The following is a 23,697-nucleotide window of genomic DNA, read 5'->3' on the forward strand; positions in this document are numbered from 1 at the left end:
GGGCACCGCTACGGCGGCAGTTCGCGTTCGACTACCGTGCGCGTTGCGTCTCACTGTACGTGCGTCTATTTCTGGCAAGTGTTTTCGCTCCGAATCAACACGGCCACGCTGAAAAGCCTATCAATTCGCGTGAATCTACACAGTGTCATTGACAATTAAACGTCGTTCATTAACAAACTGTGAAGTGTGCCAACAAATACGAAACTGGATTATACCGTGCGCGTAATATAAATAAGGATATACTCGAGGATCGTTCGAGGCTGACGTTTAATAATAAAATATAAAAGTCCGCCTACGTATACCGTGTGTCCTATATGGTAAATGCATAGTCGACGAGTATTTTCTACGTTCTAAAAGACATTTAGTCTAAAGAGATTTAGTGTGTCAAGGCCGAAGATTCGTCGGAGTAACATTGTGTGCGAGTCTCGCTTTATCACACGATGTAACGGAAGGTCGTCGAGGAGCAGGCGGTGGAGGCGGAGGAGTCCATCCTGTGCATCACGGGCCACGGTTAAATGTTATTGATCGTAGCCGTCGATCGATGCCCTCTCGCGATCGCTGCGATTCGCACGGGTTACGGATTTCCTGCTGCGTCGTCGGCATCTAGAACACGGTGTCAAGGTCGAGTAATCTGGCGAACGGATCGAGGAACGAATTCTCGCGAGCCACGCGAACCAAGGGGGACGTTCGACTCGCACTGCTTTCATCAAACGTGTTAATTTCGAATCGTTATTACGCCCGTAAGAAACAATAAATTTGTGCTTCGAACGAAGGAATGCGACGCTCGTTTAACCTATCGTTGCGTCTTACAAGGACGATACGTTTCAGTATATTTTCTTTTACGAAAACAAGGCCGGCAACGCGTCGCATCTTAATCGCCGATGCGTAATACGTGCAACAGGGACTAACGTAACAATTTGGCGGGATAAGGGAACGGATCATCGTGGTCGTCGAAAGTTAAAGACATTTATTTTTTTCCCTTCTCCGTTCTTCGTTTTCTCTCTTGCCACTGATCCCGCCGAATGTTTGCTCGCCATTCGACGCAGATAAAGACACTTTTTATCTGTCCCCGAAGAAACGAGGCAGCCAGCGAGCGATCGAACGGGCGAGATTAACCGGCGACCTGGCTAATTTTAATTCGCCCAACAAACAAGCCGCCGAGTTGTTGTCGCACGATAACGTACAGACGCGCCACGAACGCTACGTCGATTTTCTCGCTGTTTGCCCGACGATCGGTTCTCCAATATGGCGAACGACGCCGAGGACGAGTCCAGTGTTTCGAACGTTTCATCCTTCGTTTGAATGACACAGTTTCGTTTTGCGGCGTGGAAAAGAAAAGGGATAGTGATTAAAGAGAAACTCGGTGTTATTAAACGATCGATGGAACACGGTACGATCGGTGACGATGATCTATCGAATCGGTATTTCCATTGTAAACGCGCAACGGAACTTAAAGATCGAAACGCGAACTAGTACGATACGCAATTGAAAGGAATCACTGATATATCGTATCACGGAAGTCGTTCTAAAAGTGGTAGTAACAATGTGGAGGGAACAGGAACAGATACACCTGCACCCTCAGCATCCGCAACAGCAAATTCTTCATCGCGGGATCATCGGCACTGTCGAGAGGACGCATCATCGATCCACCACCATGGATTTGCCTGGTCCAAGGTCAGACTCGTTGTTCTATTAATGAGATAAGGTCGGAGGATCCGTCAATGTGAACGGATATGCGCGTGACGTTAACCCCCTTTCGATATAACATCCGTTTCTGCACCGTTTATCAATCGATATCTATTATTCGATAAATTATTTATTACTCACTTTGCGGGTTCTTAGGGAAAAGGATTGCCTCGGCGCCGTTTGGTAAATTGAATTTGGCGGGATTTAGAGATTCTTCGGATTTCATTTTGGGTGATGAATATCGAGGGGGAGGGAAAGATGGAAAAATTTATTCAGATTAAGCTTATTAATTAGGTTTAGAAAATTATAAAAATCATCAGAAGTTTAGGTAGCTAGAATAAAAATTCCTAAGTCTTAAGAGATAATTAGAGTTGAAGTTTTCAATAGAACGCTTCATAGGCCGTTTGTATTGAATTTTTATAGAGAAGTACCATTTTGAATATTTGGCTTCTGTTTTTTAAATGTCTAGTGTTAATTACCACGAGAGTCATAAGTGACAGCTACCTCAAATGATTATTGAAAAAGGTAAATTTTGAATGATGTTGATTTTAAATTAATAATAAATAATGCGATTGTATTCTTGGTAATTAGTGCTATAACGTGTCTGACCATACACGTGTACCTATCACTGTGTCAGTCAATGTCAGCGTCATTCCTGTCTCGGCTATAAAAACGGTAAAATACAAGAATTTATACTATAATTTTATTCAAATTGCTCCGTTTTAGATTCATAAAATACTGCTTAATTAATAATCCGGTTAAAAGTTTGATATCCATTAAGCATTGTTTACTTTAACCCTAGATTACCAACGTAAATTAAACATTACGTATGAATTATGTACGATTACCTCTTGCTATCAATTATAATAATATTTGTTTTCGACAAAATGAAAGCTGTTTGAACGCAAACGATACATTAATTTTATGCATACTGACAATCTAAAGTGGATATATTTTTTTTTTCTTTCGCCTCGTTTCTTTTCCACTCGTTATTGTTATTTCTCTTTTTTCAATTGTATCGTGAACAACACACGGATAGTTACAAAATTAATGCAAGATTGAACGGTGCAAATTACACGAAGCCTGGAGCACAGAGAGATTGCAAAGGTCACGATATTACTTCAACCTTGCAATCTATACCGACAAGTCGAACACAGATAGCAGTTGACATTATGTTTATTATCTATGTGTATTAACTGTCCTCGGACAGTCGACTGTAATGGGTCAGTCGATCATTCGGTATGATCCATGAAAAATGAACGAGATCTCGATAAATTTTATCGAAATATTTTGTTCGTATAAATTGTTGTTCAATTATCAGGTATTTGCGATGCGCAAATTTTTCGGCGCAAATTATTTAATCAGAAAACAAAACTGTTTTGACATTGCAGAGATTAACATTGTGAATATAAAGCGTTATTACGATACGCATTGTGCAAACCACGATTGTTTTCAATATTTATTATGAATTTTAATGTTATTTATGAATTTCGAGATAAGGTTGAACCGTGAAGTACCTAAGAAACTTCAGGATAAAGCCCCGAAAATTAAAAAATCAAGAAAATGACTCGGTTCGCGATAAATTATCTTATCAGTTACACGGATACGAAATTTCGTGAAATAAAAAAATATTGAAAATTGTCCGAACGAGCGTGCAAACAGCTTCCAAAAAATGTGTTTCCAGGAAAACGTGATAAAAGTTACACGTGATATATTTATCCGTCTAAGATCTCGAAATTCGTTCAGTAATTATTCGATTATAGAAAATTTCAGGCTCTCACTGGGGTGACTCCTATAGCGACGAAAGGGTTAACAGATTTCTCTGAAGGAAACTGATGACGAAACCTTCGATATATCAATTCGGTTTCTCAAAATAAAGAGCCACGTATAACGGCTAAACATTCGTGTTGTTGAGTTCCATATTTGCCGACTGGCTGTTCCAAAAAATGGCTAAAAATGGCTAAATGGTATTTTTTATAAGTAGAATAGAAAAAAGAAGAAGAAATTATTCACACTGATTTTAATTATACATTGACGTCTTCTTTGCAGCGTTTTAAATACCGCTAATCTTCCTTTTACGTCAGTTCACTTTTAATGATTTATTTTAAGCAGGCTATGTTTTTCAATTGAATTATGATACCGTTGATAACAGCGGTATGTACTGCGAATTGCATTGCTTATCAGTTTGCCAGATTCTGTTCCGAAATAATGAATTGTTTGGACAGTCATTTAATGATTACCCACCGATTCCAGCTATCGAGAAACCGTAGAAAAAGTAGCGATGTTAATTACTTTAATGCGTTGATTATAACGAAGACTACCGGTTATTGACGTCAGAAATTTAATTTAATTAAATAATTGCGGAAGAGAAATATAGAAATAAGTATGAAGCAGCAAAGTGAAATATAATTGAGTTAAGGGCTCATCTGTGGCAGGTTTCCTGTCACAGTAGATTCAGACATGTAGTCAGACACGCTTTAATGAAAGTTATCACTAGTTGTTCTCTCTATTTAATTCCTCCGTTTGCTATTTGTATTAGTTTCAAAATAGGAATTACATATTCAGAATCTCCATTTTTTTTTTTTTTTTTATTTAATTTTATTAAATTAAATACGAAACCCTGACACAGATAACCAACGCGACAATAAACATGCTAATGATTCTAATTTTAATATGTCTTTCTAAATATAGTCACTTTTACTTCGATAGTCATCTTGTTTAAAGAAAGCATAAAATTCTAAGATCGTACGATTTGAATTTCTATTAATTAATACTTTTATCATTTCAGTAATTCAATAAACAGTTCTCGCTTTCAATAAACGATTAAAAGTATTCTAATTACTTCGAACGACTATAATTTCGAGATACATCAGAATAGATTAACTCTGTAGCGATTGAAAGAAACACATTGTGCATTCAGCAAAACATCTAATTTGTCCGAGTGTAATTAAAAACATGGTGCATTGTACGGGAACGACAGTCATGAATCAGTTGAGATTTCATAAAGAAGTTGTTCATGAATTATTTCAGTATCCTTAGGAAATATTCGTATTTTTCTAAAGGTGAAATATTAACTGTGCAAATTAATCCTGTAGCTCTCTTTTTAATTGAAAATTAATTGCTGTTATCATACTTTCGTGCCAGTTTTCATATACCTAGAAAGAAAATATTCTAATTTAAAATAGTAATTAAAATAGCGTGATACTAGGGAGCATCCAATTAATTTGTACAACTAATTATTTAAAAATTGAGCTTTTCTGGCCCATCCTCTATGAACGAATAATAATTTTCTTTGGAAGATGGTTTCATTGATTTAATTCAAAGTTTTTGAAACAAAATATAATAATAATACGTAAAGGACAATTGAAAGTGCATAATAGTAATCGCGATGATGAAGCCTACTGCAATGCTAGCAAAAGATCGGAAACATTTTGCACAAGGACATGGCCTCGAGTAGTATTTATCGCAAACGTTTGCCCGTCAATAAAGTGATATTTACAGCATCTACTCTATGAATTCCAACTGGGAAGTAACTCTATAGACTATAGCGAATCGACGTTTAAACCGCCTTTTAAACCGTGATTCTTTATAAAAAGAAAAGAATAACCATTTGATGTTTCATATCGTGACAATTCTAATTAAGAAAACCTCGTATATCTACTTTTAATAGAAAGTGACACTTTGTCATTACCTTTTATGTAAATTAGACGTAATATGAAAAATGATAAAAACTTAATCGGTTCTACGACAAAATATCAAAGTAGAAAATGAATTATTACAAAATGAAATACGTCAGTTTATAAATAATGTTAAATAGATGTGTGTTAATAATTTCCATTGGTTTGAATTTTAATTATGAAATAATATTAAATTCGATTAACCCAAGCAGCAAAATTAAACAAAGTTCTATTTCCTGTAATGGCCAAGTCTGCCATTATTTTAATATTAATTTATTATTCGACTATGTAATTTCCACGTGTTGTAATTAAGACACAGAAATAGTTTAAAAAGTGATTAAGAGATACGCATCGTTAATTAGTGATGGTGATAGCGGGTTAACGATGATATTTCTCTGCTTTCGTTATAGGATTTTTCTTCATTAATATTATAATTTTATTAATAATGGAATTATGGAATTCATTTGTATAACATTCATCGTCAGTTGGAATTTAGCCCATTATGAAGCTTTTACAAGATAAAAGTTCTCGAGTTACAGTTTCCTAATTAGAGTAACAAAGACTAATTATTTTAACCTTCAAATTAAAATTCTTTTTTTTGTTACCATAGGTACTTTTGTTACCACCTGTTGATTTAAAAAAAAAGATAGGAAATTCAGGTTTATTAAACGTAATTCATGAAATCTCGTTTGAGATCGACGACGTAGTTTGCATGAAAAATTAATTAGCTTCGACGACCTTTATAAAGAATAGCTCGTTTAGTGTCGAACAGCAGAATTTCGTTTCTTTATTCCTGCTAGACTTCTGACCAGTTGAATGGAAAGAGCAAAGGGTAGAGCCGCGTTGTTTTTACGTTTTTCACGAACGAGACCCGTCGAACCAGTCAACGAAGAAAATAAAATTTTTATGTTGAAAAATACGTAACACGTTGGTTTTCAATCTCGATGACTGTACGTTACGAATAAGAAGAACGAAAAAGAGAATAATCATAAATATTTACATTCCTTTATTTTATTACAAATGAAACGTGAAATGGAATATTTTTCTTTTTTAATTTGTTATTTAATTATTTTGGGTAATTTCTTGTTCGCTCGATGGATGCGGGAGAAATTCTTTTTCATTTTCCTTTTTCTTTTTTATTCCCTCTAAGAAAATATTAATCTCGATTTATACTCTCTTTTAATTTACACGGTCTACCGTATAAATGCGTGCCGGGTGTATATTTTTCAACGTAATTTACGAGGGTGATTTAAGCGTTCCCAAAGGCAGCAACGCACCGGGTCTATTTACGAGGACATTCGACATTACAATTAGTGGCTAAAATTAGTCAGTTGGTTATTGTAATTAGGAATTAAACGGGAGAATATCTTCTTTTCCAACGTTGCCTCGCTATCGAAGAAATGATTCTATAAATATGCAAATTTCGAAGGTTACCACAGGACGGGTCTTCTCGATGATCGTTCGTTTTCTCGGCCGATGTTTAAACAACATACTCGCGATTTAACGGAAAGCAAAAAAGAAAGAGAATCTCTTTTTTTTCTTCTTCTTCTTCTTCTTCTTTTTATTCCGCGAACACGCAGAAACAAGGTATTTTCGATGCTTTCTGCATTTGTTGCGCATCGAAATGGATTCCTTCTGCGAAGCACACGTACGATCATGATTTAATTGACTCGTCGACCTTACGTATTTTTTTTCTTTCTCCTCTTCTCGATCGTGTTTCTTACGCATTTTAGATTCCAGGTTCTTGCTAGACAGTCTGGTGACTCGTTCCTGTTTTCTACTCTCATTCGTGTTCAGAATTTCCTTTGAGTTGCATAATGATCCTATTGATCACCTATTACGACGATTCGAAATTGTAACTTTCTTTCCTTTGCTTTTGAACGAGCTGATTTGATCAAAATTCCAGAATCGTTGCTTCTAATTGCACCTCGAAATACTCAAGGCTGTATCTTAATTTATTCGCGAAAAATAATTGTGAGAATTGTGATTGTATTCATAATTTGAGTGTAACTTTTCATCTGCGAATATTGAAATTTACAAATCTTAGAATAAAAATTGATTTTATGGTTTTGAAATTAAGTTGGAATCTCTTATTCATCAAAAAGTGTCAAGTATAAAAACGTCCATGAAAAAAAAAAAAAAAAAAACTACGATATTATAAATAAAATCATGAGACATACGTAAGCGTTTCCGGATAGAAGATAGCCATAACGAAAAGATTAAATCATCAATCCATTAACTGGCCGTCAACGCACTAACTTAGTGTTGATGGTAGATGTGGTTCTGTTGAAAGAAAATAATTTTGCGGTACAAGAAAATAATTTTGCGGTACAATAGAAAATTGAAATGCGTTTCCGTTGTTGTGTCGTAAGTACGTCATGGTACAAAGTGCTGGTACTTAAAATTCACGTCACGAGAGCCGTGTGTCTATCGGCATCTATCTACGCTTATTGACGGTTCATTCATACGTGTAACCGAGCGCCATGTTAATCCGTTTCTACGATCGGTAAACGTACAAGTATTTTACAGCTTAGGTGAAGGTTAAATGGGTTTCTTTCGCGATTTGTACGCTCGCGATCAAATCAGGCTTCCCCGGGGAAAATGTAATTACTCGGGTTCACGCCCTTCCCCCATAGGCATCCCTGGGGAACACCGATTGCGTTTACCCGGAGAAATATTAAAAATTAATATTTACAATTTTTTAAATTAATAAAATTTATATCTGCTGCGTTATTCGTGTTCTTCAGTTGCATCCCAAATTTTCTAATATTTAATAATTAAATAATCGTATTATATACTTTCTAAATTACTTTTGATATTAATATAGTCGAAATTAAGATTTTGAGAAATTCTACTTTCCCTGCATCGCCATTATCCCTGAGGAAGCTTAATTTGATCGCGAATATAGTATTTGCATCGAATGCAACGTGCAAGATACATTTTCCTTAGTGTAAATTTAGCTTTACACGAAGCTTTGTGTTTTCCGCACACTTGATTATCAAATATAGTTACTTATTCTGTTGTAGAAAATGATAATTTTCGATCACGTGTACGAAACATTGCCGCTTGGTGTTAATAGGCTTGATTAGGTTGCTGTATTTGCATAATACGAGGCGCACCTGTTTTTTTTTCAAAATAATTAACATCGTACATTATGAAAGCTAGTTCTCGGTTTTCCTTTTAGCGAAGCAACAATGTTATTAGGCGATTAAAAGGTATTTCTTGCATTCGTTTTGTATTCAAATACTAGTCCTTTCATCGTTAAAATAACAACGCGTCGTTAGAGATCCTTGAAAATGTTTCAATGCCTGCAGTTGACTTCCGCTTACCTGTGTCACTCTTTTCAAAAGATGATTCTAACTTTAGTCCATTGTTAATATTGCTATTTTCAAGATTTTACTTTATCATTTTTCTCTGTAGTTTTCGTTAACAATTTTACACTTCGAATGTACTATCGAACGACTACGTTTATCAATTGTCCCATAGATAAATGATAATTTATAGATCTATGTCGATCGCGGTTGGTCTTTTATCGATTCAAGATTAAGGCTAAAATAAACTTACCATTTTCAATAGCAGACAAGTTATACGGTTTTAAGTTACATTATTTCTTTGCTAATTAAAAATGGACATAATTAGAGCAGTCAGGCAAATGAGGGCAAGAATTATGTATTCTTTATCGTATTCAAATTTCAAGAATTAGCGTTTAATAAGTGTACTAACATTTAACAAGTTTGACATTGAAGATCATATCGCAGTGAAACCCGTTTTTCTGCGTTAATTTTATAATGACTAACAACGATAAGGGAAATAGTAAACTCTATAGTACCTATCTCATTATTCGATCATACATGTCGCTTATCATTTTCCTAAGGCTTATTCGATCGGTCAATGTTTTTTTTCTTTTTTCTATTGAATGGATTTACGGGCATGAATCGAGATTCTCGTAAAGGAATCCACGCGTGTGGGTATCGTCACAGAAAAATACTGGGTTACAATCGTGGGTTGTAACATTTTGTGTAAAACCTTTCAAGGTTCCATCGATACGATGACGTTTGAATTTCCTAAATAAAATGATAATTTTTTTTATGCAGAAGTATTTTTCTGTTGTCAAAGATTTACATCTTTCGGGAGAACATATTAAATCTATAGATTTGGTGATAAAAAATGTAGTTGTGTTAGGATTGTAAATTACAAATTTTCATTTTATAAATTGATGTTAGCTGGAATAATTATTTAACTAAAAAATTATTTTTTAAATACCACGTTCGGAAGGTACTCGAGTCGATATGAACTTGTTGAATATTGAGAAAAATTCTGAAAGATCAGCATATTGTCACAGTAGTTCAGTTACGGATGAACGATTCAAGAAAGTGCATTGCAAAAGCGCGTGTTTCCAATATCCTGCGAGCAAATAGTAAAGTGAAGTTTTCCATTTCGAGATTCAAATATATGGAATCTTTGTTTGATAACTTTATTACACGGTGTACTGAAATGTTCACCTTCAGATCTACTGTATTTTAATTAAAACTCGCTTCTACCTGAGAATTCACGTTGCACATGCACCGAAATTTTGAATACTTTGATAAATTGCAAAGTTAAATAATCGTGGGGAATTTTGTTGAAAAACTCCAAGAGAACAATAAAGAATAAATTAATTTTTTTATAAATTTTTGGATCCACCGCTACTTCAACTGCGCTCATAATAACAGTAAACATGAATCTTCCTTGTAATATCGTTAGCATACTGGCTTAGAAAATTATTCAACGAGAATTGTCTGTTCACGAACGAGCCAATTAGCGTAATTGTCTAATGGAACATTGTTGCATAAATGCACCTCGCAAAATGCATTCTTAAGAGAAGAGCAAACGTTGCATCAATGTCCATCAAATGTGCAACGTTCCCTTTTTTTTTTTCTTCTTTTACGAATATTATTTATCTATGATTCTACACGTTGTTTCATACGTTCGCTCGCTTGAAATATTTTGCAGTTTTACCGAGACTCGTGTAAACAGTTATCGAATGCCATCACGCACTATTTTAGTCGACACGACTGGCTTCTATGCATTCCTGCACGGTCGTGGACAAAAAGATAGCGGGACAGAAAAGAAAAAAAAAAAGAAATAGGGACTTTGCTTGAGCAAAGAAACGCGGAACAAAGAAGATTTCGGAAGATGTTGACGTGTTTCAGGGAGGACGCACCCGGTGCGTCCTGTGTTAACTGATACAATTAATGACGCATCGTGAATCAGAAAAACATTCGTATCTCTTTGATTGTTGATTTTGAATCATTCCGAAATTTTCTTCGAACCCTCTGCATTTTGAAACATTCGAGATTCTTGGAAATGAAGAGCATACGTCTAAGAATTCTGAATCTGAATAAATGTAGAAATTAAAGCGATAATTAAAATTGCATAAATTCATAAAATCATAAATTTTTATAGAGATCCGCAATTCGCCGCATAGAATAATTTTAATGCAGATGTTAAAATCCTGCATACGGTTGCATGTTTTTCATTTTCAAAACTTTCAAAATTGTTATCAAATTTGAACCCAGAAGTCATAACGAGTAGAGAAATATATATATCATAATTAGAATAGTTGAAAAGCAATTTTCAGTAGAATCGCAGGATCACGCGATGGCAACGTCATTCTTAAAGTGGAATCAAAACAGTTGGAGGTTAGCCATACTGTGATGCATATTCGTCGAGGCATTACAAACATTGTTGCAACTGGCAACCACGACCATGGCAATATACAAATTTAATCGTGAACTTGAACCGACCGTGATCACGACAATGATATGCACTTGACCAGCTTGTTTATTCATTGTACGAAATGATTTGCTCTGTGTAGTGGAAGTTCATTAAAATTTCTGCCAACAATGAATTGTTAGCTCGACAAAAATCGTGGAATGATCAGCGTTTGACGATAATTATTGATTAGTAAGAAGAGGGTCTCTAGTAACTGGTAACACAAATTCAATTTAATCAAATGATTAATTAAAGAAAAAAGGTGGAAAATCCCAAGCTTCACTGTAATTATATTTACACTTACACTGTATATTTTATTTAATTAAGTTTAATTTAATTAAATTGAATTAACAATTCGAAATAGCAAATGGAAGCACTAAATTAAGAAATTACCTTTCCATTAGAAATACTACTGACCGACTATGAATTTCATTTAATCAGATAATTAAAAAGCTAAGAATGGCAATACAAATTACAATACTAAATTGAAACATCAGATAAGAAAAAATTAATCCTTGTCGCACTAATCGTGACTATTACTACTGGCGGGGACATTTATCAGTAGAAATACCAATGCTTAATTCGACGTACAAAAATATGCTGAAAATTCAATATAGTTTATTTCTAATATCTTAATTCCTCAAGAAAATTGAATTCCTATCTCCAATCATCAATAATATCCATTATAATCAACGTATTAGTAATCGCAACCTTAATGGGTATGTCTGACTATACGCGTACTTTTCTACTGCGTCGTTCAAGCTACCTTAGTAATACGTATTATCGCTTACCAGACACGACGGTATTTACCGTGCCAATAAATTCGTTATAACCTGATTAGACACCGAATTGCATTGTCCAATGTGGTAGCCCGTTATAAGTATCACGAAAATTATTTACCAGTGGATTATCAATGCTATGACTCGCGTACGGTCATCGATAACACAACGGCTTTGTAAGCGTCCTTAATTGTACCCTGCTTTCAATAACAAAGCATTGTTTACTATCGCGAAATGTCAGCCGAGATAAGCGTTTTAATTAACAATAAAAAAAAAAAGAAGGAGTTAACGATGGTCAGGCTCTATTTCGCTCTCTCTCTCTTTCGTATCTAATCGAAGGCGTTTATCAGATATCGATTACTTCGATGGATCTACTATCGTCAATGTACGTTGTTGCAATAATCATGAAAAATTTTGTCGGTAACATACTTCGTTATCAATAATCTGAACGCAATACGTTTAAGTTTCTCGAGCGACAATTTCCGGCGATGTTTATAGTCCGACCTTCGCCTAAATCGTCGCATTCAGTTCTCATTTTTCCTCTTGTCCATTTTCCGCGTAAATCACGTGTCCGAAGACTTTTCTGCGCAGAAGAAAAATTTTGTCCCTGTAGAAACACAAACGGTGACGCCATTCGCTTCGTAATTCCGTTGTCCTCTACCTAGGACATTGCGATCATCGTTGCCTTTGAACGGCAATCGCGATTGCGTCACTTGTTCAATGCGAAAACCTTGTAAACAACGCTAGGAAAAGCGGTTGGGAAGCTTTTGCTACTCGGCCGATGTAGCGCGACGATCGTCGAGATTCAATTTACCGGGAAGTTTATTTTTATTTGTTGCTTCTAATAACTAGAATTATTTATTTCTTTTATACAAGGTCTCGTTTTATTCGTGTTTCTCAATTGGCAAAGTTTAATTAAAATTTAGCCTCTCTTCGTGGTCCGCCGTTCGAAGGATAGGAAAATTTGAAATAAACTAAAATATAAGGTTGCAAATTTTTAATATCAGTCATAAAGACTACAAATTTAATAACTGAGAAAGAAAAGAATTCAAGAAAATTTGAAATAATATCGATTTTATATTTATTTCTTCCATCGCGATTTTTCAAAGTGTTATAATACGATTTTTCTACTCCTTCGTTTCAAGTAAAGGTTTCTTTTGTTTTCGTCTTTTTTCATGTTTCATAGCTTATTAAAGAATGAAAGCAATTAGATAATCAAATGGCTGATAGGTAGTATAAACAATCTTGAATGCGTTATTCTACGAACTGAGACTCGTTTCTGGCTAAACCTGAGTCGCTTCTCCTTGCGCAACAGGTTCAAGGTCCTACCGCAACCTCTCGTCCTACCGCAACGTTTGTTCGTCGGTGTTCCTGTATTCAATCGGACGTCTTTCTCTTTCCGAACCTCTTATCCGCTACCTGTCCGAAACACCTGACGAGGACCCTCTGTGCACCTCGCGCTCTCTTCTTCGCCTCGTGCCTCGCATTCTTCCTTTGTCAACTATTTCATACTCTCACCTTACGACATTGTAAGTGAAACTTCCATTGAATTTGATAAATTGATTGTAGTCGTGGGTCATCGATAACCGTCGTTATTAATTTATGTAGTTTTTTTGAATGATTAAGCCTCGAGTGAATTGTGGCTCGGATTTAAGAAACGATACAGCGGTATCTTGAGAGGGGGAAAAAAATGAAAATTTGTATGGATTATTATAATTATATTATTTACATAAGTAGCAGATGAGAGGTTTTTAGATTTGCCTGTTTTTAGTGCTGTTGCATGTCGCAGTAGAAATGTCGATGCTTGGTGCGATATATGATTATCTAAAAAATTAATTAAGTAATTTGATGAAAAATATTCTTGAGAGATAATGTATGGTATACATTGCAATAGAATTTACATAAAGAATATTCTTTTAATGTCAAAGCCTCAATTTTATATTTTGAATTATTAGGATATTTTTAATAGATTCAGAATTTTTCTTTCTTTAATTTTTTGATTTGTTTTTGTTATTTGAATACAGTGACCGTCATGACAATTAACTTATGCAAAGCAGTAGTTGACGCATGAGCTATAATTTTGTAGCGTTCTCTCAGGTTACATTTTCGAGACCATCATTAATGCTAGTGTTTTTCAAAGTACGCTAATCTTCACGTATGGTAATTTACCCTTGTTTAAGATTAGAGTTATCAAAGTAGTGAAAATTATTGTAGCTGATCGGTGATTGATGACAGTAGATTTTCTAAAATTTTCCATTACCTTTGGCACATAAACTTTGAGAGTATATATTTTTCTTGTCTTCCTCTATAAAATTACATATATTTTAACATAGATATACATTGTAAATTATAGAGCACACCTTTTAAGAATTGCATTGGTTTTTTCCTTTTCAATTTATTTTTTACTCGACTTATTTCGTTTTCTTTTTAAATTTCGAATCTTCCAACAAATGTCCTATTTATTATTTTCTCATTTTCCAAAATATTTGAGAATATCTCGTGTGTTTCATAAAGATCTAAAAATAATTTAATTTATTTTTGATTCATTAATTATTTATTTGATTCATTAATTTTTAAAAAATTAAAATTTATAAATAAATTTCCAGTCGCACTCGGAAAATCTGTGCCTAATTATGAAAAATAAATTGCTTAGCTATTCCACGCGTTAGAAACATCCTAACAATCCTCACAACAAAGTAATCCTCTAATTGATTCTGTCATCGAGACGAGTATGCTCAGAAGTAACTAAACAAACATTTCGTCGAAAAGGTGTTCCGCTGCAATTCACCAGACGCGAATTCGATGATTCGCGATACGCGTATATACACTGCTCAAAAGAAATATGGCATAGAAAAATTTTAGGCAAAAATTGGCCAACTTTGATTGACGGTATTTCTCCGTGAGAAATCATAGTAAAATTATATTATATTAACGTGTTGCCTTTCTGTTTTTCACGGCGAGCCGCGATTGCACCGTCTGGAAAGTTGCAGGAGGGAACAGACAGGCGTGTTTGGTCGCGGCGCAACCCATCCGTGGAAAGTTCCTTCGTTTCGTGCATCGCCAGATAACGCCACGAAGACGATAGCTCTGAATCATTTCTCTCGTTGCCGTAAGAAATTTTTACGCGCCGCTCGCAATCGACGCGGAAAATGAACTGGTCTCGCGATTTTACGATATCGCGGTACATATTTCGGCGATTTTAGAAAGTAAATACACAAAAATTTGTCATTTCAAAGAGTTCAAATGATGAATTTTTTATCAAAAGTAAAATTTAAACAGAATTTAAGGTAATGGATTCAATATTCGAGTTGCAGTATTCGAGCAACTTTGTTAGAAATATTTTCATCGTCGCACTCTCGACTTAAAAAGCGTTAAAATTACGCTCTTCGCAAAGGAGGGTAGCAGCCCCGAAAAAAAAATGGATGCACGCGTCGCATTAGACGCGCCAGATTGAACGATTAGAGAAAAAAGCGAGGAAATTATACGAGCAAGTCAGTCGTAAACGCTCGGTTGAAAAAGCTGTTAAAATAGTCTAGACGACGAAAAAGAAAGAAGAGTTTCCTCGAAACTCGTTTCGTCTAATACGAGTGACTGCTCGTATCGTTTCGTGGATTAACGAATGTTTTCCTTCATCGTTGTTATCAGTGACTAATTAATATTGATGGTCGCGATAAGGGAGATTTAAGAAATGCATTTATTAATCAAATATATAACAAGGTTCTGATAAATTGCGGGTGGTTTGATTTTTTTTGTAAAATAAAAAAAAAAGAAGATTGTTTTGTATAATTGTTAGAAGTAATTAAGTTTGACGTTACTTTATATTCGCATTGACTTGTCACAGAGAAAGGAAAGAATAGCAATGTTGATAACTTGTTGATTACTCAACATTATCTATGAAATCGTCTCAGTTCTTTAATTTCTGGGAAAGTGGATCAATTATTTTCTTTGTTAACCTTAATTATTTGAATAATTTATACTCGTAATCTAAGTCACTGATGATTCCTATAGCAGTTAACGTGTTAAAGGTACGATAAACTAGTATTTGGAAAAATTGTTAGGTATCAAGGGAACTGTAACATAAAGGGCAATCAATTTTTTGTAAGTGAAGGTGTATCAAGATTTCATGACCACCCTTGGAAATCGTTTAAGGCCGATGCTATTAATATTTGGAATATAATAATGAAATATTCGAAGAAAGTAAAATTCTGAAATATATTACATTTCTATCCTGAGTAATCTATTTTATCTAGAAACATTGAAAATATTTGATAGTAAATCGAAGAGCTTAGCTTGTATCATAAAAATGAAGAAATTCACAAATTATAATACTTTATCATAGCATCCATCGTATAAGTAGAAGTCTAGAAGCTTACTATATTACCCTAATTACAAATATTAAATTCGCGATTGTTCCTGAACAATGATATTATCAACATATGTTTCTCACGATAGCGTGAAAGATTTCAGACGTTACTCGCGGGATCTCGTGCTACCGTATGTTAGCTGATGCTGCGACTAAAATGCTGACTGTTGCTTCCACCACTGCTAATATTTCAACTTGCTTAAGTTAACCCTTTGATTGCGAAAGGCGTATATATACTCTGTTATATATCCATTAATATATACGAAAGGCGTATATGTATACGTCCAGGAATTTTATTTTGCTAAATAGATATAGGTACAATCTTACTAATGATATAATTTCAATGTCAAAAATTATTTTTCAATTTTTTCTTAATTTTAACAATACAAAATTGTAATTTTAAAAACATTCCACGGTAAAATGGCGACGATTTCCTTTAGAGGGCGCCACAGTTAAAGCCAAACGTAAAGCAATCTTCGTCGGTTTGAAAAATGCCTGTCACGCTCTTAAAATTCAAGTAATCTCGCGTCGATACACATTGGAATAAGTAGACAATAAAAATGTCCATAAAACTACTGTCTTGCCGGTAGATAATAATCGTTATCTCTTTCGATTAACCATATTGTTATCCTATCACTCGACTTACGCTGTTATACAGAAGCTAGTTTCATCGAGCTCGAGTCGTAATTATTTAAAAATAACTATGCAAAAACCGATCAGGCGATTATATTCGTACGTGTGTCTATTGCCGATCGATCGATCGGGATAAAAACGTTCACTTTCCACCACCGTCTCTTTCATCCCAGGAAACAGAGTCCATGGCCTTGTTATCCAACATACGACTCTTTAGTATCTAAGAAAGAAATAGTTGGAATAAAAACCGAAACGTACAATGAAAAAATCCTTGTTTAATGGGTTATTCGAGACTCTGGCTTAAATTTGTCTTATACGAACTTGAGGCTTATTCCTTGAAAAAGAAAAATCATTATAATATAATTTAACACCTGAGACGTTTAATAATATAAAAATTTGCTCGAAGATATATCTAAAAATAGTTGAGATTTAATCTTTTTAAAAAATCGTATTAGTATTATTTAACACCTAAGATAATTAATATAAAAATCTGCTCGAAGATATATCTAAAAATATTTCATTACTGATTGCTATAAAATGGTCATCATAATGTTAATAATTCGTTTGATGGATATGTCATTAGTATACCATCTTCGTCTGCGCGATAGCTTTTTAAGCCATCACTGATGATATAAATTTTTTTATACAAGACACACGTGCTGCGTCATCGATAAATAATTCGTTGTGTTGCATTTTGTTTCAACTTTGAAATCTTATATTTCTCTCGGTAACAATTAAACGTGGTGAAAATTTGCTATCGTACGCGGAAGAAGATGCTGGGTCTGTTTAGTCGTCAAGGAATTCCTGGTAGAGAGAAGATCGACTAATCCCGAAGGACACGCGAAGTACGCTCGTGACTCTGTTCCTATAAGATCGCTTTTCATCCTTGACTAGGTATCGTTTGCCGTCTGCCAGACGGAATCTTGTGGATCTGCTTTGAGAGGATAGTATCGCAGTACTGATAACGCTTGTATCTTGTTATAACAGTTTCCGTATTACCTTGACAACGAAACGCTTAAAAGTTGTGAATTAAAATTCCAAATTAGTACGATTGAAATTAATCCTCGGGGGTGGTTCACTGAAATAGGAGAAATTTTACAAGATAATAATGTTTCAACGGTAATATTGGACACTGCAATCCGCAAGTGTGAAAGGGTTAATTATTCGGGCTCAATCAGTTCATTTAGTCGAACCATGTTGCAGTGCATTGTAATTGCTCGGCACAGCCGGTCGATTGTCGGTGAAATTGTGCATATCGACTTTAATTAATCAGCCTTATTCGTGTGGTAACACCTTATCAACTATGCGTAACGCAAACCACGAAAACATGATGTTGCTTGCCGCTATTCGATAGAGTATCAATCGAGTTATTGAATTCGACGTTCGCTAATAACCTGAAGGTAATTCTATTACAAGTGCATGGTAACTTTGTCACATGTGCGAGGTGAAATTTCGAATAGAAATTGGAGTTATTGAGAAAGATGAAAAGATGTTATTTTATTAGTTGAGTAGAAATAATTAATTGAACCAAAATGAAACAACATATTTGATATTTTTGGAAAAACAAGGAATTTGTAAATTTATTTTGAAATACAGAAATGGAAAAATAAGTGTTATAAATCGTATTCACTAGAGAATAGAATAGAAATTTATGGATTTTTTAATTTACAACACCCTGTATATTTTGAACGTAATATTCTGTGTAGAACGAGATTGAAAGTCGATATTAAATTACCCAAGCACGAAGCTTCAGGGAAAAATCAAGTACAATTTTGCGAAATTGCATTGAAATCGAGCAGGGAATTGTGAACCAGATACGCCCTTGTTCTCTAAAGTAGAAAATTGCATCCATTAGCAAATTACTTTTAGTAACTTTAGCCATCATCCAGTCAGCTGATAGGCAAAAGGGCTCGCGATACAAAAAGAAGTATCGTTATCTATGTTGGTCAAGGTAAAAATAACTTCGTCAAGGTTTTATTGGAATAAAACTTACCTTTGTTCTTAGACTTTGTTTCTTGAGATCAGATTCATTTATCTAAAGAATGTAATTATTTTCTAATGTAATTTCTGTGAAATTTAAAATTTTTCTCATTTTTTCTATTCATAGAAGTAGACCTTTGATAAACACGAATTAGGTCCACTTACAAGGTATAATTTAACAACTTATGCAGTTTGTTCTGCTTCGGTGAAATTTTCCATGTAATTAGGCTCGAAAGTGCAGGGATGCAGCAGGATCGAGGAAGGGAATTCATTAGCATTAATGACCCATGTTTGTCCTCGTTAATAGGCATCCTAGAGAAACGATAATGAATTAATAGAGATAATTAGACGTGAAGCGATTTTTCTTTGACTCTCAATAAATCTATGTCCCAATCTTTTCATAGCAAAAATGTATCCAAAAAATTTCAATTTATTTTTTATCAAAGCGTTGTGAATTATCATTTGAAAGTTAGTAATTATTAGAAACAGTATCTTTAATCAGGAAAAATAAACAAACAAAGTAATAACGTAGAGGAAAAATTCATTAACGAATCGTGGTAAATGTTTTTATCCCTTTTCTTTTTTAATTTTCAACCATATGAAATATCCATCATTACGTAAAATATCTAAAGAAATGTTTTCTCGTGTGCAAGGTCGATACGAATCGAGAAGCAGCGATCCTTGAATATTCATAGTCTCAACAGAGAATCGAGTTCGCTCTTTTTTTAGACGGACCATACAGATTGTCCCGCCGTATACGTTTTCTTTCTGCATCGAATATAAAAATTGCGTTCACGTCGATGATTTAACTTTGATTGTCGTGTATATACTTATGCAACTGACTAAACAATGTCCTGAACGACAACATCGTTAATAGTTTTCTCGGTCCCTCGTTCAACAGCTGTCCACACTTTGTAGCACTTGTGACCTTCTAGCTGTCGCACATGTGTGTAGATTTCATGCCCTAAGTTTGTTCTTCTTTTGTAAAATTTAGAACGTTTAATGATAATCGTGAGAAGATCGTTTCATTTTAAATTTTACCCAAATAATTCGGAGGGTTAAGATTTTTTATGGCATTCCAGTGCTTTGTTTTTATCATTTAGGCGCTGTCTTCCCCAGGAAAAACAGCAATAATCTGAGAAGTAGGAATTTTCCAAATCCGAATTTTAACGATGTTAATATTAAAAATGATTTAGGAAAAAAAGAATATAATTTTTAATTATTATATATTACAAAATTTTGCATAGAGCTTAGATGCAATTCGTGTTCCGCCACAGACCTATTTAATATAAGGTCCACTCCCCTGCATCGCCATTCTCCCCGAGAATAGGGCAAGGGTGGGGACCATGGCCCATTTTCCCCGAAAAATCCAATTGGGAGGGATGGGGACCAGGACTCATTTTCCACGGGGAAACCTAATCTGATCTCGAGAGTGCAAACGTAATCGACGCGGATTTTCACTTTCGCATGTCTTGGTTTCGTTCTTGTTTACGAGGAAAAAAATACTAACATCTCGTCGTCGATATTTTAGCGTCGAAATTTTTTTTGGTAACGCCGACGCTTGAATTAGACGCGCAAATATTTAGCTACAGGTTCGCGGAGCACTTTTTAACGAGCTTTTATCGAACGGTTAGCACCGTATTTTTCTTCTTCTTGAGTCATGTTTCTGCATGCAAAGTGGAATTGAAAAAGGTATAAAAACTGATATCAAGGTCAGAACCGTATCGAATCTGCGATTAATCTGTTTTATTGTGAGTATTATTCTATTAATCTGTAATTAAAATCTTTTCTTTATGAACGTACGGTGATAGAAGGTCAATAGAGATCGGATAATGATCGTATTTATTGACGCTGCTTTTTGTACTCGAAAAGACAATGTTTTTCTTTTGTAATTAAGTGTAATGGAATTTTAATTAACATGGAAAATTTGAGAAAATGATTGTTAATTAAGAAATTGGGATGCAATAATAATTATATTTTAATGGAATCATCTATACCTAAATAAATAGGGAACTTAGATATTAATTATTAGTACTGGTTATTAGTATTTAGATGCTAATTAGTACGTAATAATTGAAAAAATTATTGAATTATGAAATGATTTTTTGAAGAATGTCAAATTTACAAATCTCTTTTGAATAATTTATTAAAAGAAACTGAAGTTCACAAGTTTAAAACTTTAAGAACGCACAGCACTTAGAAATCTTTCAATTCTTCAATGGTCAGCTTTTCAAATATAGCATGAATTTCCAATATTTAAAATTCCATAGAACTGAGAGCAAGTAAACACGTTAAATCTTGCATTCCATTGTGCTCTGTTTGGTTTAAAGATTGTGGACAGAAGAAAAGCTAAGTAAAAAATTAAGTAAAAATCATTTCAATTCATCTCTTTGATTTTGTTAAAAAAGAACAAAAAATGCAACCGAGGTTTTTCGTCCACTGTTATCAAAAAGATTTGCTCACAAAGAATTTCAAGATGTATTTTAAAACATGGTATATTTTACATTTTTGAATTTGCAATAACCCGATCGTGTGTTGGTGTTCTTGAATGTTTTGTTCGTGACAGTTCTCAGAAATGTTAGCCGATTCTCAATACATATTCTGTTTATCGGAGAAACTTTTTCAGCCCGAAGTCACGTTGATTTCTATAACACTGCTGCTACTGATCACCAACCATTCTTTTTCTGTCGATTCAATGATCGAATTACCTTGAATATATAGTATAAAACAACGCGATATTCAGTCTCCTGAATAATTATTTAACATTTTGAAATCGTTTGACGCTAGTTTTTTTCGTTGTCATTTAGAAATATACTCAATAATGAGAATACTAGATTTTAATTTTTTACAAAAATATTTTATTTTCAAAAGCCCGAAATACAGCTTACATACAAAATTTAAAAAAATCAAAATATGGAATATTAGTATTCTATTTAATCTAAGTAATTTAACGTAGCTTACAAACGCAGATTCCTACGAAGCATCTTCCACGATGGAAATAATTTCCTTTCAAGCGTGCTGTCTGGAAAGAAATTCTTCGATTCGTTTCTCCTCGCAACATCACTGAGTCATTGTATCGCGTGTACGTGGCTCGATTAAAAATTATCGAGACACATACACGCGGAAATTCGGCGAGAAAGGGCGGAAAAGAATGGTCGGAAGTCCGTATCCGTTTGTAGCTGACCAGACTACGCGTCGAAATGATATTCGCCTCACGTGTCTTTTCCTTCAGCATTCGTATACAGAGTCATCTCTGCAGACTCTGAAATTTCTTTCCTCCCTATTTGACGTGCATTCGAATGCGCAAGGCTTGTATTAAACCTTTCACTGGAAATTATACATTGACTCAAAGAAGCAAACGGCGAGCAAAGAGATTTGGGTTAATTAGGAATCGTTTATAGCTCGAAGTCTTATATCGACGTGGATTCGCGTCGCGTGTCCTGTCAGCGTAAATTTGAGAGACAGGAAAGTAAATTCCACATTTTAATGACGTCACATGAACCTTCAAAAGTACCTTTCACCTTCATTTATCTCCAGAAGATTATGGCTCCTTCATTTACTATGATCTTAATTAATCTCATATTCGTTTGATAAATTAAAGTGATTTTGATTGAAATTTTGTAGAAAAAGAAAAGTCATTCGCTGGAAGTGTTCATATGTTTTCTTAATTAATTTTGATTCAAATTTTTTAAGAGTAGGAAAAAGATTTAATTTCAAATTCATTTGATAAATTAAGGTGATTTCGATTCAAACTTTTCAATGTAAAGAAAAAATCATTTGCTGGAAATGTTCGTCTTTTCTTAATTAATCTCAGATTCATTTAATGAATTAAGGTGATTTTGATTCAGATTTTTTAATGAAAAGATAAAATTATTTGCCTAGAGTCTTCAAATATTTATACCTCTTCCTCTTGTATTCTCAATTTAATTCTAATTATAAATTTTGTTTAATATCATTTGACGATAAGCAGCGATTATGCATGTTTTGAAATTATACCGTGCACCGAATGATGGACAGACGAGAATATGTTTGGTGTACAGATTAAAAGCAACGAATCAGACGGTAAAGCGATCAGTACGTGGAAGAAAATCATTATATCCATTTGACATCATTACCGAGTTCGTTCGAACTATTCAGAGGTATATATCTGCTCGTTACTCGAGGCTAGCCGGCATAATACACGGCAATTTTCAACGTGTCACCGCTGCCAAAAATACAGCCGTCTCCAAAATTCGATCAAGATTTTTGCCACGACAATCGTCGCAAATTTAGCGTACAATTCAGTGCGGTGGCTCGTTAACAGTCTAAAAGAAAAACGACGTCGTATCAAAATTGACGTAATTAGAGGAGATCGATATTCCTGGCGCTTTTAGAAGGATCTTGGAATAAAATTTCTTTATCTCTTTCGAGTATCAAGAAAAATATGTACACAGGTATGTGAAACCTGAGAGAAGTACCTCTTTCGTCATTGAAATTTGATTAACCGTCTCGTATAAAGTATGCATTCCTTTTATTAATTTGCATGAAGTAACGCGAAGGTTCTCGTACAAGAAGAAACGGAGTCTAATATAGTTCCCTCTCAGCTCGTTGGATATTTTTAAAAAAGTAAGAAGCTGCCTTCGAACGACACGTGTTAACTTCTCTCTTTCCATTTCAAAGTCGAAACTCTGAATTGTTTATCGCTGAAACGACAACGTATTACAATCGGAGCAATTTGCAACCGTGTTGCCACGGAAAATTAACGTTTAATTTTAATAGAGAAAAGCCGCGTCGATGTTTCAAACGGTAGATATGTTACCATGAAATTCGATTGAACCATCCAAAG

General features: G+C 34.4%; 1 protein-coding gene across 2 annotated transcripts in view; it reads left to right on the forward strand.

The window, feature by feature from the left end:
* Window positions 1-23,697, forward strand: part of LOC117606506 (uncharacterized) — a 60,043-nt gene that overhangs the window by 12,295 nt on the left and 24,051 nt on the right. The window contains exon 1 of one of the 2 annotated variants that reach the window (XM_034329015.2): window positions 3-1,674. The exons of the other annotated variant lie outside the window; for it this stretch is intronic. Within the exon in view, the coding sequence (XP_034184906.2) occupies window positions 1,544-1,674 (131 nt within the window). The 5' untranslated portion in view covers window positions 3-1,543. Of the gene's footprint in view, window positions 1-2; window positions 1,675-23,697 lie in introns of those variants that run through there. 2 annotated transcript variants of the gene reach the window in all.

The sequence above is a fragment of the Osmia lignaria genome, chromosome 9 (genome assembly GCF_051020975.1).
Source record: "Osmia lignaria lignaria isolate PbOS001 chromosome 9, iyOsmLign1, whole genome shotgun sequence".
NCBI classification, from domain to species: domain Eukaryota; kingdom Metazoa; phylum Arthropoda; class Insecta; order Hymenoptera; family Megachilidae; genus Osmia; species Osmia lignaria.